The sequence below is a fragment of the Notothenia rossii genome, assembly GCF_949606895.1.
Source record: "Notothenia rossii genome assembly, chromosome: 8".
NCBI classification, from domain to species: Eukaryota; Metazoa; Chordata; class Actinopteri; order Perciformes; family Nototheniidae; genus Notothenia; species Notothenia rossii.
The window spans coordinates 23,240,479-23,256,724 of NC_136906.1; the positions used below are offsets into that span (position 1 = coordinate 23,240,479).

The 16,246-nt window shown below is 40.1% G+C and overlaps 2 protein-coding genes across 3 annotated transcripts; one reads left to right on the forward strand and one right to left on the reverse strand.

Moving 5' to 3' along the window:
• Positions 1-422: 422 nt before the first annotated feature.
• On the forward strand, positions 423-13,706 carry moto (minamoto). Of its 2 annotated transcripts, none has more exons than XM_079643595.1 (8): positions 423-580; positions 854-962; positions 6,339-6,484; positions 7,556-7,660; positions 9,660-11,139; positions 11,285-11,419; positions 11,747-11,918; positions 11,997-13,706. In XM_079643595.1, the coding sequence occupies exons 2-8, from the start codon at positions 900-902 to the stop codon at positions 12,185-12,187; spliced, it is 2,292 nt and encodes a 763-aa protein (XP_079499721.1). In that variant the 5' UTR covers positions 423-580; positions 854-899; the 3' UTR covers positions 12,188-13,706. The 2 variants fall into 2 exon arrangements, with proteins under 2 accessions (XP_079499721.1, XP_079499720.1); XM_079643594.1 differs by having other exon boundaries at positions 440-588.
• Positions 13,135-16,228, reverse strand: ccdc43 (coiled-coil domain containing 43). The gene is made up of 5 exons (XM_079643600.1): positions 16,028-16,228; positions 15,207-15,300; positions 14,343-14,478; positions 14,118-14,173; positions 13,135-13,940 (listed from the first exon to the last, which is right to left on the reverse strand). The coding sequence occupies exons 1-5, from the start codon at positions 16,199-16,201 to the stop codon at positions 13,753-13,755; spliced, it is 648 nt and encodes a 215-aa protein (XP_079499726.1). The 5' UTR covers positions 16,202-16,228; the 3' UTR covers positions 13,135-13,752.
• Between the last annotated feature and the right edge of the window lie 18 nt (positions 16,229-16,246).

Here is a 16,246-nt window from a genome sequence, read left to right on the forward strand (position 1 = left end):
TTTCACCTGGCTGCTATATCACAAAACTGTTATTGGTAGTGGATGTGTATTTTGTGAATGGTATAATTATATAAGATAAGCTATCTTTGGCTCTTTACTCGCTGTAAAAAATGTACATTTCCCCTCTGTGGGACGAATAAAGGTATTCTGGTTATCATTCCTAATATTATTTATGTATAGATTATTTACTGGAAACGTATTATATATTGGTTGTGTAAACATGGGTGAACTCCATTTGGGCATAATAAGCATAGACTGAATATAATAATCATAGACTGTATGTATAATACTTACCATATTCTGACTGTATTTAATAAGAGGACCACCTGTGCCATAATGCCAGTGCACAATGCTATTGGATGTGGGGGAGGGTTGGACACTACCTGTTGCTATCGGTTGCTATGCTCGGATCTCCTGCTGGATGTTGATTGGATGAAAAACAGAATTCGTCAGGCCAATGTGCGTTCAGGTCGCGAGGGAAACATCTGAATTGTGGGTGCAGCCACCTGGCACGAGCTGGGAAATTATGTACGGCCGCTGAACAAAACTGTTTAACACCTAAAGTTGACCGTTATCAAATGTACGCAGGTAGGTTAATTCTGTACTTTACTTGGATCACGTTGTCTGTTTAGCGAAGTTAACCACATTTAAACGGCAGTTAATCAGTTTTAATTTAGGCGAAAGTTGAGTTCAAGTTAGCCAAGCTAGCATCGATAGCTTGCTAGCTAACTTTAACGGCGAAGTTGATTTCCTTTCCCTGAAATAGTATTGAACTAATGGTTTTAGTTTGACCCAAATGTTTCTGTTTCATCTGCCAACATCATATATTAACTAGTATCTTGTGTTTTTCCAGGCCAGTATTAAATTAATGTTGAAGAATAATTTCAAGGGAGTGCAGAATGGCATTTGATGGGCATCAGAGCAGATTTCCAAATTCATTGTTTCCTTCAAAACAGCATCAGGTAAGACAACACTTTTAGGACACAACTTTGACATTGGAAGTAACCTTACACATATGTTGAGAGTTTATAATAGGGAAATAAATGTTGTAAAATGGTGGAATCATATAACGTGGCATATCACAATACGTGTTCATTAGGCCTTAGATATATTCAGAGTATCAAGATCTTTTAACGTTCACTTTTATTCACCCTAATTGATTAAGAAACTAATCATTTCAGCTATAATTGTCTCGTTTTGTTCTCAACGGTATTCTTATATATTCTGAAGCTTCTTTGACACTTACAATGAGTTTTGTAATTTGCATCAATCTGCTATGTGCAAGAATAACACAAAAGTTACGAAGCATGTGTAGTGAGCTTGAGATTGATTACCAGCCAGGGCTCAACATTGTAAATGTTGCACTTGTTCGCTCAGGCCAGTATAAAATATTGCTTATTTTCCTGTGATATTGGTATTTTGGGAAATCGTTTCGACATAGCGTTCCGTGAGGCTGATGTCACAGGCCCTGGTTGCGTTCCGATAATCCAAAAATAAGCTCCTAAATTCTAACCCTATCTCCTATTCCTTGACCTCTGAGTGAAACGTCACGGGGTCAAGGGATAGTGGATAGGAAAATTCAAAAGGACTTAAGAGAAGAGACTGAGGTACTTTAGAGAATCCGAATGCACTTTCACTATCTGACGTCAGCGTACGTCATTGTGTGCGTCTGCTGCTGTGGTGAAACTATGGAAACTACAGTGTTCTCTACAACGGACAACATGGATGTTTAATAAGAACGAGGGACTCATCTAGAGACTCTGCACCGTGCTCTGATGCTGTTGCTTTATGCTTTATGAACAACAGAGAAACATATTTTTCATGACCAAAGTTGTAATGGGAATAAAAAAGGAAAGTGACATTTATGCTCGTCACCCTCTCCCTCCGGTCCACATGAATACAAATGATCCCAATACGTATGATTGTATGAAAATATCTTAAAATCAATACAAATGTATTTATTATAAACGTTAGTCCTTAACACCTATCACTGTGTACATCGCCATTCAAACATCTTTTAAAAGTTGAACAAACCCCACACAGCTCAGTGAAATGTTGACTTTATTTGATCATTTCAGTAAAAACTAACGTTCATATTTCTCTTTTTGATTATAATACTGATGAACGTTCAAAACAAAGCACTTTGGCAACTTACCACATACGTTTTAAAATGCTTAATAAGCACCGTAACTTTCATGATATAATTTCTCCGTCATAATCGTTTGTTTCCGTGAACGGCTGACTGTTGTGTGACGCTAATGCTGCGGCTGCAAGGCATTGTGGGGCAGTATTTTCTCCTCTCCTTTCGGTAAGGGAGGTCCAGTGGTTCCTAAGCTAAAGGAGGTTATAGAGGAAGTTTGAAACCTCCTTTCCTTTCATTTGGAGAATTGGAACGGCACTTAACATGGCTGCCACTGACGTACTTCCGGGTCATTTCACTTGGTTAGGAAGGTTCCTAAGCTAAATGGACTATTGGAACGCAACCCCTGTCTCAGGTCGACTTATTTTCATTTCCTCGCTCCTCTGTCCCACCGGAAGTTGATTTGTCTGCGCCATCTTGAGTACCGTCCCATGGCTCTTATTTCTGCCGGAGGACCGAGGAGCGAGGAGCGATAATGGAGGAACCACCAGTCCATCCTCCAATGAAATCCTCAGACACTCGCCCCGCCCCCTTACTGTGTATCGCTCCCTGGTTGGACGATGCAGTGCATGCACTGACCTCATGCTTCTTGATATGAGAGCAGTTTCATTTTATTCATTTATTGGAAACATTTTCACGATCGCTTTTTTCCTTTTATATTTTCATTTATTGTCATTTCCATTCAGCCAGTCATTAAGTTCTATTAAAATTTTAATGTGCTACATAGGGGTGTCACGGTTACCGGTGTAGACGGTAACCGCGCTAAAATATTTTGACGGTGAGATAACCTTCTGAATTTCAAAACACGGTGTTATGTCGGTGGGTTAAATTACCGCACACCGTTACACCGGGAGAGCTTTCATTTCCCTAATACTCCCACGGTTACACTGTATTACACTGTTACCGCGCTAAATACTTTGCATTTCAAAACATAATGTTATCTATGTGCGTTACTAGAGCTCTACACCACACACGTGACACTTTCGAACGTTCGCAGGCGCCACTAGTCCTAGGTTCTTTTATCACACTCTCTCACTTTAAGCATGGCAGCAGAAGAAGGAAGCCGCGATGGTACCATTTTTCCACCTTCTAAGCGCAGAAGATCAGAAGTGTGGTCCTACTTTGGATATTTAAAAAACTCCGAGGGTCAACTGGTGGAGGACGGTGCCCCCGTGTGCAGGACATGCCGGCGGAAGGTATCCGCGAAAGGGAGCAACACATCGAATTTGCTCACTCATCTACGAGACCATCACCCGCAGCTGCACAGCCAGTGCAAGGTATATTTGTTAATATTAACACATAGTTTTAGCTGAAATGCTCGAAATAACTTTTGCCTTCGGGTAAAGGGGAAATGTAACAATTATATCCGACTGTCAATAATGTTAAATCTTGATAATAATCATTTACATTACATTAGCAAATGCACCTGCTCTCGTGTGTTCACCATTCTTAGATCGGCGCTAAACGCCATTCTAAGCTAAGTTGAATAGCTAAACTTTGATATGCCATGAGACAGTGAAAATAGTGCAGTGAAACACATTAATGATTAAGTTACTTCTGACTTTGGGTCAAGGGATAATGCAACGATATACCCGATTGTCTAAAATGTTAAACCTTGATATTAAATGTCAGTGTAAGCACGCCCACTGCTAGCATTTTAAAATACATCCTACTGCGGTGCCATGCTCTATTCGTTGGTAGCTAGTGCACTACTAAACGCCATTGTAAGGCGCTAAACAGCTTAGTTCTCATACAGTACTGGCTTCTTGCCTAATAACCTAAACTTACCATTTACCTGCATCAACATTACATTTTTAAGGTAATAAATTAATGTAGGTATTTGACTTCATACGCAAACTTGATGATTGTTGAATAGTAACTTAATGGCTGTTTTTCTCTCTCTCTCTCTCTCTCTCTCTCTCTCTCTCCATATATATACATATATATATATATATATGTATATATATACATATATATATATATATATATACATATATATACATATATATATACATATATATATGTATATATATACATATATATATATATATATATACATATATATACATATATATATACATATATATATACATATATATATATATATATATATATATATATACATATATATACATATATATATATATATATACATATATATACATATATATAGAGAGAGAAAAAAAAAAAATTAAAAAAAATTAACTAAAAAAAAAAAATTACCGAGATAATATCGTAAACCGTGGTAATTTTGGTCACAATAACCGTGAGCCGAAAATTTCACACCGTGACACCCCTAGTGCTACATATCCACACAAACAAACAAAGTGTGCAATCCAATGAATGTTAATCTAACTGGGTTTTGATAGATAATATATCTCTTTTTCTTCTCTCAATTATTTTATTTCTATTGTGCACTCTAATCAATATTAATCAAACTATTGTTCGTTTATACATTCGTTCGTTTCATGTATTTTCTTCATTCCGCTGGGAAACTGCTCTCATGTCAAGAAGCATCACATCAGTGCATGCGCTGCATCGTCCAATCAGTGAGCGATACACAGTAAGGGGGCGGGGCGAGTGTCTGAGGATTTTATCGGAGGATGGTCTGGTGGTTCCTCGATTATAGCTCCTCCATTATCGCTCCTCCGACAAAAATAAGGCCATTGGGACGCTACTCAAGATGGCGCAGACAAATCAACTTCCGGTGAGACCAAGACCGAGGAGCGAGGAAATGAAAAATAAGAGAAGTGAGAAAGGCCCAGAGCTGCTGTCAGACGAACAGCTGTGCGGCGTCATCACAAACGGACGTCGCTTCACGTGACGCTCCGGAGGAAAGGACGTCCCATTGCTCTTAAAACTAATTTCCCTGCTTCTCGTGGTTTCCTTGCGTCCCTCCATGCTTCCCTGGAGGGAGGGACTAAACACAGGGAAATTACGCAAGTGAGGGAAGCAAGGATTTCATTTAACGGACCTGAGACGGGGCCACAGTTGATGGAATGGAGACGCTGTGTGCTCCGGCGCACAGCGAGCAGGAAGCGCGCTCCCGCTTCCCTGCTGCCGATCATGTTCACTACGCGTCACCTTTCGATAACATTTTTTAAAAACCACCGGTAACGGGCCAAACACCGTGAAAAACGAGTTTCAAATTAGATAAAGTCACTGGAAGAGTTAAAGGAAGTAGTATGAGATAAAGAGTGACAGAAAGGCAAGGTGTTCGTTGCAGTAAGGTGGGAGAAGTACTAAAGTAGAAGTACTAGAGTGTAGGAATAGAATACTCTGTTACAAGCCAAAGTCCTGCATTCAAAATGTTACTCAAGTAAAAGTACAAAAGTGTTAGCATTAAAATGTACTTAAAGTACCAAAAGTAAATCACTCAATCAATGTTTATTTATATAGCCCAGTGGACTTCACAGTTTGTACAGAATATCAGTATGACAATACCACACCCCTCTGTCTATCCTCTTAGACCCTCTCAATCCTCTTAGACCCTCTCATCGTACAAGGAAACAATTCAAAATAAACCCCACAGTTTAAAGGGGAAAATGGGAGAAACCTCAGGGAAAGCAACAGAGGAGGGATCCCTCTTCCAGGACGGACAGACGTGCGTGTGTAAATTGAAAAGATAATACATTTGCAACATAGGTAGACCAAATGTTTGGAAATGCATGTGTCTATAATAATAATAAGATGAATCCACGAGGATGTCCACAATCCTGTGAGAGCCATCAGGGAAGTAGTATGATGAGTCAGGCAGGACCACAGTGAAAGGTTCAGCCACGACTCGAGATAGCTATATTCATTAGGGTAATAAAGTAACAGCAGTGTAGGATAATGTTCTGAAATGTACATAATGACTTCTGTTAAATCAGACTTGTGTAATATGCATTACACATGTTGTATGTGCAGAGGCAGAAGGCAGCAAGTGAAACACCCGCTGTGTTAGATGCAGTACTTGTAAATTATATAGATGTAGGCTTCCAGGAGAAAAAGGAGGAAAATGAGGAAGAACTCATTGAATTTTAATCTAGTTTCTAAATAAATTACTATTGCATCAAATATGTTCATTTTCTTTATATTGGTGTACATTTTTGACAAATTCTTATGGGCCAGTAGTTACAATGGTGGGGCCAGTGAAATTGAAAAGCCACTGGCTTAATGTCCACCCCTGGATTAACCATGTTTTTTCCTCTCTTAGGCCATTTTCAATACAGGTGGGGGAGAGAATGGTAGAGAGGCCCTGCCCTTCGGTTCACCACAGGATCAGAAAACAGCAGTTGACATGCCCTGGTCTCACAATGCTTTTGATCCCTATAGCCTCATCAGTTGTGCCCAGAACAGCAGGTATTCTTTTTAATATGTTCAGGTTGAGTTGGTTATTATTATTCATCTGTGCACTATTCTGTAGTATTGGTTAGGAATACCACAATATCAGACATTTACTAGTCGATATCGAAACCAGGGAATTTCCACATTTCAATAGCCATTTTAATATCATTTTGCAAGGTATAAAAATATACTGCGTGCAAGTCGTATTGTGGAAGGAAAACAATTCAAATTCAACAGGTATGGAGAAAAAAGAGAGAACTATTCGAAGCAGAAAAAAAACAGCGTAATATACCATCTGACAATGACAGATTTTTCTTTTTGGATATTTTACAAATCACTCTCCTTTCAAACTCTATTCTTGTTATTTTTAACAACTCTTTTTTGTTACTGTCATATAGTATTTTATACCTGTTAATAATTGAGTCTCTAATGTCTCATTAATAACTATAATGACCATATCAAGGTGTGCCTTAACCTCACTGGGCTGAGGTTATTTGAGCCTCTCAGGAAAGAGCTCTCTTCTACCTGGTTGTAGAAAAGCTCTTTAAATTCGTTAGCATAGCTAGCTAACCAGATGCTAATAACAACAGATCGCCACTGTGCTTACAACTAAAGACACAGCCTCGCAAACACTGCGGCATGTGTACGGCTCCTTATGGGTACTGCAATATTTGAAGAGCTGGAGCGGCGTTCTGATGCTCTCCGTTACTCCTTTCAGACGAGACATAACCACGTGAAGACCTATGGTGAAGACACGTTACGCTCGTGTTGTGTTCAATGAACCTGTCCTTGGCCAGGAAAAACAGGCACTCGCTTGTTTAATTATTTTGCGATCTAGATTTCTTCTTCTTTTTTGAAGTGAGAAGTTGTCCGTCCGTCAGTCGGACTGACGGAACCCCCCCCCCCCCCCCCCAAAACGAAAACTCTTCGGTTCTCCACGAATTGCACAAGTCACCCAAATCAGCGTTAAAAAAGCGGGAGGTGCCGAAAAGCGACTAATTTGCATCACTGATAAATGCTTTTACCGGTAGGTGACAATGAAAAGTTATAGCATAAATCAAGGACCATGTTTTCTTTGCTTTGCAGGAAACCCAGTAATACACCTGACTATGACGGAGAGACTGATCTACTGGGCCTAGTGTCAAATATTGTCGATGAAGAAGATTCACAAGACAGCTACTTCAGTGACGGGTATGTCAAGGTTTTATGTTTTGAAATTGTTGTGTTAGTTGTACAACTGCTATAGTATGATTTATGGCTATTGTTAGTGTTGTCACAATACCAATATTTTGGTTTCGATACCGATACCAAGTCAAGAATTGCGATTCCGATTCTTTTTCGATACTTTTCTTAAAAAAAGGGAAACAGTCTTAAATGTAATTATTAGGCCTGTCACGATAATCGATAAATTGACTTATCGTATGATAAATAAAAATGAACTCGATAACTTTTCTGAGCTCGATAAATTGCCGTTTACATAAAGATGTGACCAGCATTTTAGCCTGGAGCGCTGTGGCTGCCAGGGACGCTGTGAGGGGCGGGGCTGACACACAGCCAGGTCAGGACACTCCGCGTGCACGTTCAGCAGCGTAGCAGCCAAATTAATAATATAGCGACAAGCGGGAGATAACGTGTGACTTACTCGTGGGGAATTTAAAGTGAAATGGAATTGGTTACAAAACCTAACGACACATCTCGATTCTCCGGGGTGGCTGTATTTTGGATTCAAACCAAATCAACGAGGCGAACCTACGGACTTGAATGAGCCGGGCGGTGTGTCGCATTGGTTTAAAAAAGGTAGCGACAAAAGCAGGCAATACCACACATTTTAAACCACCTAAAACACAACCACGCCATTCCGTTTTTCCATCTGGGAGCAAACACGGCAGCTGGAGATGGAGAGCCCCGCCCGACAATGCAAGCATGTTGGTGTTCCTTGCTCGAAAACTTAGAAAAACAGATTTGGATATGGCCTGTTGAGGCATCTGGGTCTTTGACAGTCACTTGACGGTTGTTTTAAGGAGTTTTTTTTTGCTTGTGAGATAATGTGTGCTCATATATATATATATATATATATATATATATATATATATATATATATATATATATATAAAAATCTGGAGAAAGACCAGACAATACAATATATATATGAGAGAGAGAGCTCTGTTTTCCAGCCTGACTCTATTTAATGTATTGTTTTGGTTGTGTGTGATTTAATTAATTTATTATAATTTAATTAATTTGTTTTATTTATTAATTTATATATTTTAATATTATTTCACATTTCATTTGCAATGTTGAATGTTCAATAAAAAGTTATGTTTGAAAGGATGTAGCCTACTTGAATTATTATTATATATTATCATTATGTCTAAAATGGTCTTAAAACGGTGCCGACAATATTATCGTTTATCGCAATAATTTCCCGAAAAATGTATCGTCCAACAAAATTAATTATCGTGACAGGCCTAGTAATTATTGTGCTTTATTTCACACCGGAACCATAACCATAACACAAACCTTTAAACAATGAGAACAATAAATAAAATAAATGACCAGAATTCGTATTAAATAAAAATAAGCATCATCTCAAACTACTTTTTTGTCAAAATAGATTTGTATATTAAACAACAGAAATGACATTCAACACAATGAGGTCTCCGACAAAAAATAGAACATAACCTCATTGTCAGAGATATAGCTAAAATACTTCCAAATGTCGCTTCTGGCTTTTTTGTCAACAAGCCGAGGCGCAGCGGCAGGTGCACTCCCACTTCTCTCACAAGGTCTGGCAGCTAGCGCGTGCACGACAGAGGGGCGGCACTTAGAGCGTGCTTGAGAGGGGAGGGACTGCAGGCACGGCTGCACTGCAGGGATTGGAAGCAGAGCGCTGAACACACACGGCTCTTATTAAAACGGCGCTTTCTCACCGGAGTACTTTTCCCCGTCATTCTTAAAGTACCGATACTAATGAAAATGAGGAATCGTAACGTTTTTAACGGCAGGGTATCGCGGTACCTTTCAAGTATCGGTACACCGTGCAACACTAGAACATATACATATCATAACAATATCTACACAAAACTAAACAAAATTGATAAAAAAAGAGTCTGTTTTAATGAATATAGTTAGATAAATATGTTTTCATAGTTTGTTATATATTAAAATATGTCCTTGATTCTTTCTTTAGGAGTCTTCCTACATGTAATCCTGTCTGGTCTCCAAAGACTTTGAGTGAAGAACTGCTTCAGTATGTTCAATCGGAGGGTAAAGCACAACAACAGTCTACCTTTTATTCAAACTATGTATCCCGTGAGGCTTTGGATAAAGCACAGGGACAATCAGTGGGCAAAGATGTTGAGGAGATTTATCAACAGTCCAATGGCCATTCCACCAATCAACAATGGCTTTTTAATTTGCCTAATGGAGACCGAAACAGCACTGTCCCACGTCCTCAGAAACTGCCACCAGGCCTATCAATCCCCAACACAGGAAACTCCTACCTGTCACAGGTACAACAGAGCGGATATGACGACATGCCAGCTGAGAAAAACAGAGGGAATAGCCAGCCTAGCAACAATTTATCTGACCTCAGTAATGTCTTTAGACTTCAAAGTGAAATGAACAGCTCATACTTTACTCCTTATTACAAAAAGCAGTTCACCCAGAGCAGCACAAAACCCATCAGTAATGAGCAGTTTGGGACACAAGACATTAACCAACTGGTCAGCAGTTTCCGGTCCTTGACGGCTGGTGAGCCTGATAGCTTATTTCGTGGAGACTTCACAAACATTCACAGGCAGTCAGTGGGCATGCAGCATGAAGACAGTGTGGCTGAACAATGGAACATCTCTGGTCCTGCAATGTCAACACAAAGTCATCCTGCAATGCAGAGTCAGAAGCAGCTGGTGGGAGCATTTGGGACACAGCAGATTGAAATAAATGGAGAAGTGAGGAAACAAACATTTGAGCGTGATGCCTTTCAAGATCCACCTCGTTTCAGCCCACAAAACGCAGAGTACTACCTCCAAAACCAAAGCAACATGACCCTTCACAGAGAGAACACGTCACTCCCCTTTAACATGAGCATGAACCAGTATTCAAAGCATCCTTTCCAGCAGGGCCCGATACAGAACAAGCAACAGATGCAGAGAGAAGAGAATAGGATGGATATGCCTCGCTTTCTAGGTAAAGGCTTCTCCACTAACACTAACATGAGAGGGGGGGATAGGAAGCAGGTCCTCTCACATAATCTAAGCCTTGATCACCTGGGGAGCATGCAGTCTCGGAGAACTAATGGAGAAAATAGCATGGTGAGTGGTGGGAACACACAGCAGCTCAGGCCTCCCATGTATCCTGTGCATGACCCCAGAAGATATTCCAGCGTTCCCATGAACGCCTCTCACTTCAGCCCCAAATCCACACTGCCCTATGGCAGCGGTGTGACAGCCAGGAATGTGGGTGATAGGATGTCAGCCAGCGAGTCAGCAGTTTTCAACCCCTATATCAGTGAAATGATGACCTGCAGGGGAGAGAACACCTATCATGGCATGGCCTCAGCCCTGACACCGTCAATGGTGAGGAATCAGGGAGGACCTGTGATCCAGCTTTACGTCTACGTGGACGAGTGCCATGAGCAGTGGAGGTCTTTGGAGCGGGACAGAAAGAGGGTATGCTTTTGAAATCGGATTTTGTGTCATTAATACAAACGTTTCCTAATCTATATTTTAAAAAACTGCATATTGTCACAGCTTCAGTATTGCTGTTGCACACGGTTGTCATGTTCTAACGTGTTTTTTGTTAATTTGATCTTAGACAGAGGTAATTCTTACCAAGGCATTTCTTGGTAAAAGGACGGCGGCAGTTGTCAGCCCTAACCTCCCCAAAACTCCACCAAATCCCACAAGAATCGACCACCTCATTGTTAATCAGATGAGAGAACAAGCAAGGGTGAGACCTCTTAAATGAATTGCTTCCATACTGCCATCTCCAGGTGAATTTAGTCCCAGCAGCCCTGTTATGTTTGTAAGGTGATATAAATAGCTTTATTTTGCACACTCATGAGAAATATATGCAATCTCCTGGAGATTTGTTTTAAATAATTGTTATTTTTAGCCCTGAATAAATGCCATACTTACACACAATACAACTTTTGTAATGTATTTTTGTTTAATTAGGTAATGTTCATGTGATGGCTTATTGTGTGAGAGGATATCACATGAAGAAGGGTATTTATAAGAGTGACAGGGAAGTGTTGATTATGTTGGTTTGTTGTAGGTGGCAAGCCTTCTGGATAGGATGGAGTTTCTGGGCAACACTGCCCTCCACATGGACATCCACACCGCCCTGAGCAGGCATCATATGGCCATTTGCAACACCCAGGCGAGGCACAAGGAGGAGCCAGCCAGCAAACACCAGCGGCAGAGAGCCCATTTCACAGAGGACAAAGGTAAGTCATATTGCATCAGTTAGCGTATGTTCCTCTCTCTCAAATGCTGCTGGTACTTACTTGCTGCTTTTTTCATAGACACCCTGTTGATGGTCAATGCACTGGAAGACCTGGCTGCTGCCACGAGGAAGATCCGCACCGCCCTGTGGTGTGCTCTCCAGCTGACACTGCCAAAGGCTGTCAAGAGTCCGGAGCCCGAAGTCAACAAGCAAGAGACGCACAGAGAGAGGGGCCCCTCTCCCTTTGAGGGATACTCCTTTAAGTTATAATTTAGCAGGCATCAAGCACAAGTTAAAAGTCCCGATTACATTATAACCACTCCAATTGCCCCGATTATAATATTCCCAAAGGCAACTGGGTGTTACCTGGAAGTTTATAGTGACATGTTACCTGCAACAGAGTGATCACTGCAAAATATGAGCGGAGCAGTTTGAAGCTCAATGATGGCGGCGCTGTTAGTGTCAGTTCAAGATTTACATGAATCTTGCTCCATCACCGTTGTATTGAAAGACACTATTTATGAATTCTTCATTGTTATTACTAATTTATTTAAATGTACAATAACCTAAGTTCTGGGTAATTCCAAGCAATAATTGAATCATAAGGGCATTAGTCAACATGCCTTAATACAGTATAATCAGAACAAATGTATTTATCTGCAAACTATGCCAAAGAAGCTCAAACTTCAGAAAGCAAGGTTCAGTGTTTGAAATTAAAATGTATAATCACACTTTCCATAAGAAACAAAACAATATTCCCAATATAATGTTACGTTAATAATAATTATCTGAATTCTCTTTTCTTTGACGCAATTCATATAATTAATTAAATATAAACATGCTAAATTATCAAATGTTTTCTGAATGCTCCAATTAATCTCTTGACATTTATTTTTCTTGCGTTATCTTAACACATCAGAATGTGTTTTAAACTTTTAACAAGATACTGACATTTGCAGCATGTTAAATGTATATGTACTAATCACACTTTCCAGATTCATTCTTTTCAGATAGTATTATTAAATATTTTCCTCAGTTTGACAGCAAGGAACCAAAGCTTTTATCTTTTATAAAAGGGACAATTCGCTAGCAGCATAAATCCTCCCTGTGGAGGCTGTATGAATACGAGTTGTTATATTGTCATTTTAATGTTCGTGTTGGGATTTTAACCGTTACTTGTTCTGTTAACCAACTCTTTAACAATAAAGCAATTCAAATGGCTGAAAATGTTTTTCTTTTTTATTAATTTCAAAAGCTGATGAACCTCATTATAAACATTGAAATTATGGTACATGATATGTTTGTGGTATAACTCAGTAACCAATCTTCTGTTTTCATTTTGGACAAAAATGCATAAAAATAAACACTTTGTTAGAAGTTCTGCAGAAGTGAAAGGCATATTGGCACAGAGGCTATTAGTACAAACTGGATTGGGTTGCATTGCAGGCATTCCTCCTGTGATCTTACCGTGACCAATCCAATTTGTGTATACTTGCTGTAGCTCAGCCAAAGCGTGTTTCATACGCTGCTATAACAACATATTAGCAGAGGTTTAAGTTTGATCAGCGACAGGACACAGTCACACTCAGCGCATAACGGTTGGCAGCTTGTTTCCAATACATGTTTCAGGAACTGGTCATATCAGTATCCAAGAATAGCAGGGATTTTTGGACGAATACACATTCTTTACACATATAAAGAGAAAGAACTTAACGTAAGGGGACTGATGAACACATAATAGAATGTGCCAATGGGGTTCAGCTAAAGAGGCAATGACTTTTTGATTTCTGTCTCCTGAAAACCTTTCCACATACAAAGTGTCCTTTCTCTTTGTTTTATCTTTTGCGTTCACCTTTCTGTGTACGCTTCTTCTCCTTCTCTTTTCTGTCCTGTTTGGTAAGTTTGTCCTTCTCCCGCTGCATCTTGTCCCCTTCCTTCTTCTTCTGAGAATCTTCACGAGCCTGGTCCCGCTTCTCCTTCTGTCTGTTCAGCACCTCTGCCACGTTGGTGTTCTTGAACAGGGCTGACACTTTCAGTAAAGGACAGCAGGGTGAAAGCAAATGTACTGTGCTATGAGATCTTTACTGCATATTACCATCACCAGTGTGTGTGTGTGTAGTCAGGGTTATCCATTCATTTTTCAATTAGTGGCACTGATTTTTAAACGGCCTCTGATCGTTAACAGCTTTAGAAAGGATACATTTCTCATTCCCGATAAAGTTATTTGCACCGGTTTGCTCCTCTTCTTCAGCTTCAGTGCTTATGTTAAGGAAATAACTGACAAATGAAGGTACCCCTTTACCCCCCAAAAATAAATTAAAAAAACATATTTCCTCTTACCTGTAGTATTTTTACTCAATCTTAACAGTTTTGGTGCAAGTATTGGAGAAATTGCCCATAGAGATAGAAAGAAAATAAAGGATATTCCTCGTCGTCCGTAACATTAGCGTATTGAGCCAGGAGGGCGTCCTTCCTTTGCTTCGACTCCCCGGAAACCTCTTTGTGTTTTACCACAATCTGGGCTTGTTTTTCTATCATCCTGGCGATGGCCTGGACTTCAGCTTCAGGAAAGAAAAGTAAGAACACAGACAAAGTGTAAATGAACCCAAATAACATGGAATACTTTTACTTCAATTAAAGCCCTTGCTTTTCACTGTCTACATGAAGGTGCGTGAACAGAAGGAGGCTCTTATGCCCCCATCTGAGTTCAAGTCTCCAGACAGTTTACCCATCCTTATGGATATGTACACAGTAAACAGTCTCTTTCCAGTTACACAGTGACGGAAAAAAAGAGTACTTTTCGACATCAAAAACAGGAGCTGTTTTTAAGTTAATTTTTCCAGACAATGTTTATCTCTCTGGAAGACAGAAATACATTTGAGCACTCTGCTCCAAACTCAAAGAAAATGATTTAAAACTCAAACAGCTAATCCCCCTCTCTGTATGTTTAACTGGTATTGACAACAGACTCGGTAGCAAGCTGTCTTTGCTCTGTTGAGTCAAGATGTAAAAGAGTTGACAAGCCTCCTTTTTTTTACTAGACTAAATTGTTATATAAATTCTTTGCAACACTTTGCAAGTTTTGACTGTATTGTCATAAGATTGTGTTATATTGCTCTTGTTTTCATTGACTTATGATTATGTCCAGCAATAATTGCCAAATTGGTGCACTGCAAACTTTGATGACTCGTTCCCTGAACTTTTATTCATACTGACAAGGTACACATTTAAAATATTACTTTTCAATGTGATGTGAGGGAATGTGGATGAATTTAAATGACATACATACCATCATCAGAATCCTTTTTGGAAGCTGATCTGTCGCGCCAATCGGTCCACTGCTTAATAATCTGTTTGCAGACATCTTCTACATTGTCCTCCTCCTGCACATAAAAAACATGTAAATGTTATGTACTAACAGTTCATTGTAGTGTATAAAATGCGGGCTATCGAACCGGGTTATTATGACAACCTGTTAGTACTACATGAGGCAGTCATGTAGGCTACTTCAGAGATGCAAGCAGTGGTTCTGTGTTATTTCTTACAAAAAATAGCAACACATCAGGTTGGTCTACCAGAGGCTGATACAGAGGCAGTTTGACCGCCAAATGGCACACTGAGCATATGAAAACAGCACATAAACAGTGTTAAGTTCTGTATTCCTTCATAATAAAAACATAAGGATCAAATGAAAGCCTGCCAATGCTAACCACACACGGTCACATATATAAGGTCGGATACTTTGCCACAGGGGGCTTAACAATCTTAACAGCAAACGACCCCTGCTGTTAGAGGATGATATCTTTACTGCAATATGAAGACATCTAAACAGTTTCAAACATGTATCACCGCCAAACAGCACTTTTACTTTGCTGAATTTGGTCGATCGGTCATATGATTACATGGCAGGAGAGAATAGCTCAATAACTGCCGGTGGTGTTTTGATCAGAGACTGTATATGGTTTCGACCAACACCGTCGATATTTAGCTCCATAAAAGCTGGCTGACATCAGCGTTGTCACTTGGCAGCGAGCGGCAGACGAGACGGACAGCAACACATGAGAAAGCCTCGCTGGCAGAGCGGGACGTGCCGCCGCCCTGTATATTTACCACAAATGCGGATAGAATTCCTTGTAGTGCATCTTCTCTCTCCTCGTCACTCTCCTCCTCCTCCAGGACCCCTAAAATGTAGGTCCCATACACCTCTCTGTCCACTTCCAACGAGTCAAGACGATCATTTAGCCAGCTTTCAAACTCCCCGGCGTCTGTCACGGGCGCAGCCATCTTGGCCCTATGGGGTCTTTCCGGCGGTGCATGGTTGTCCTTTGT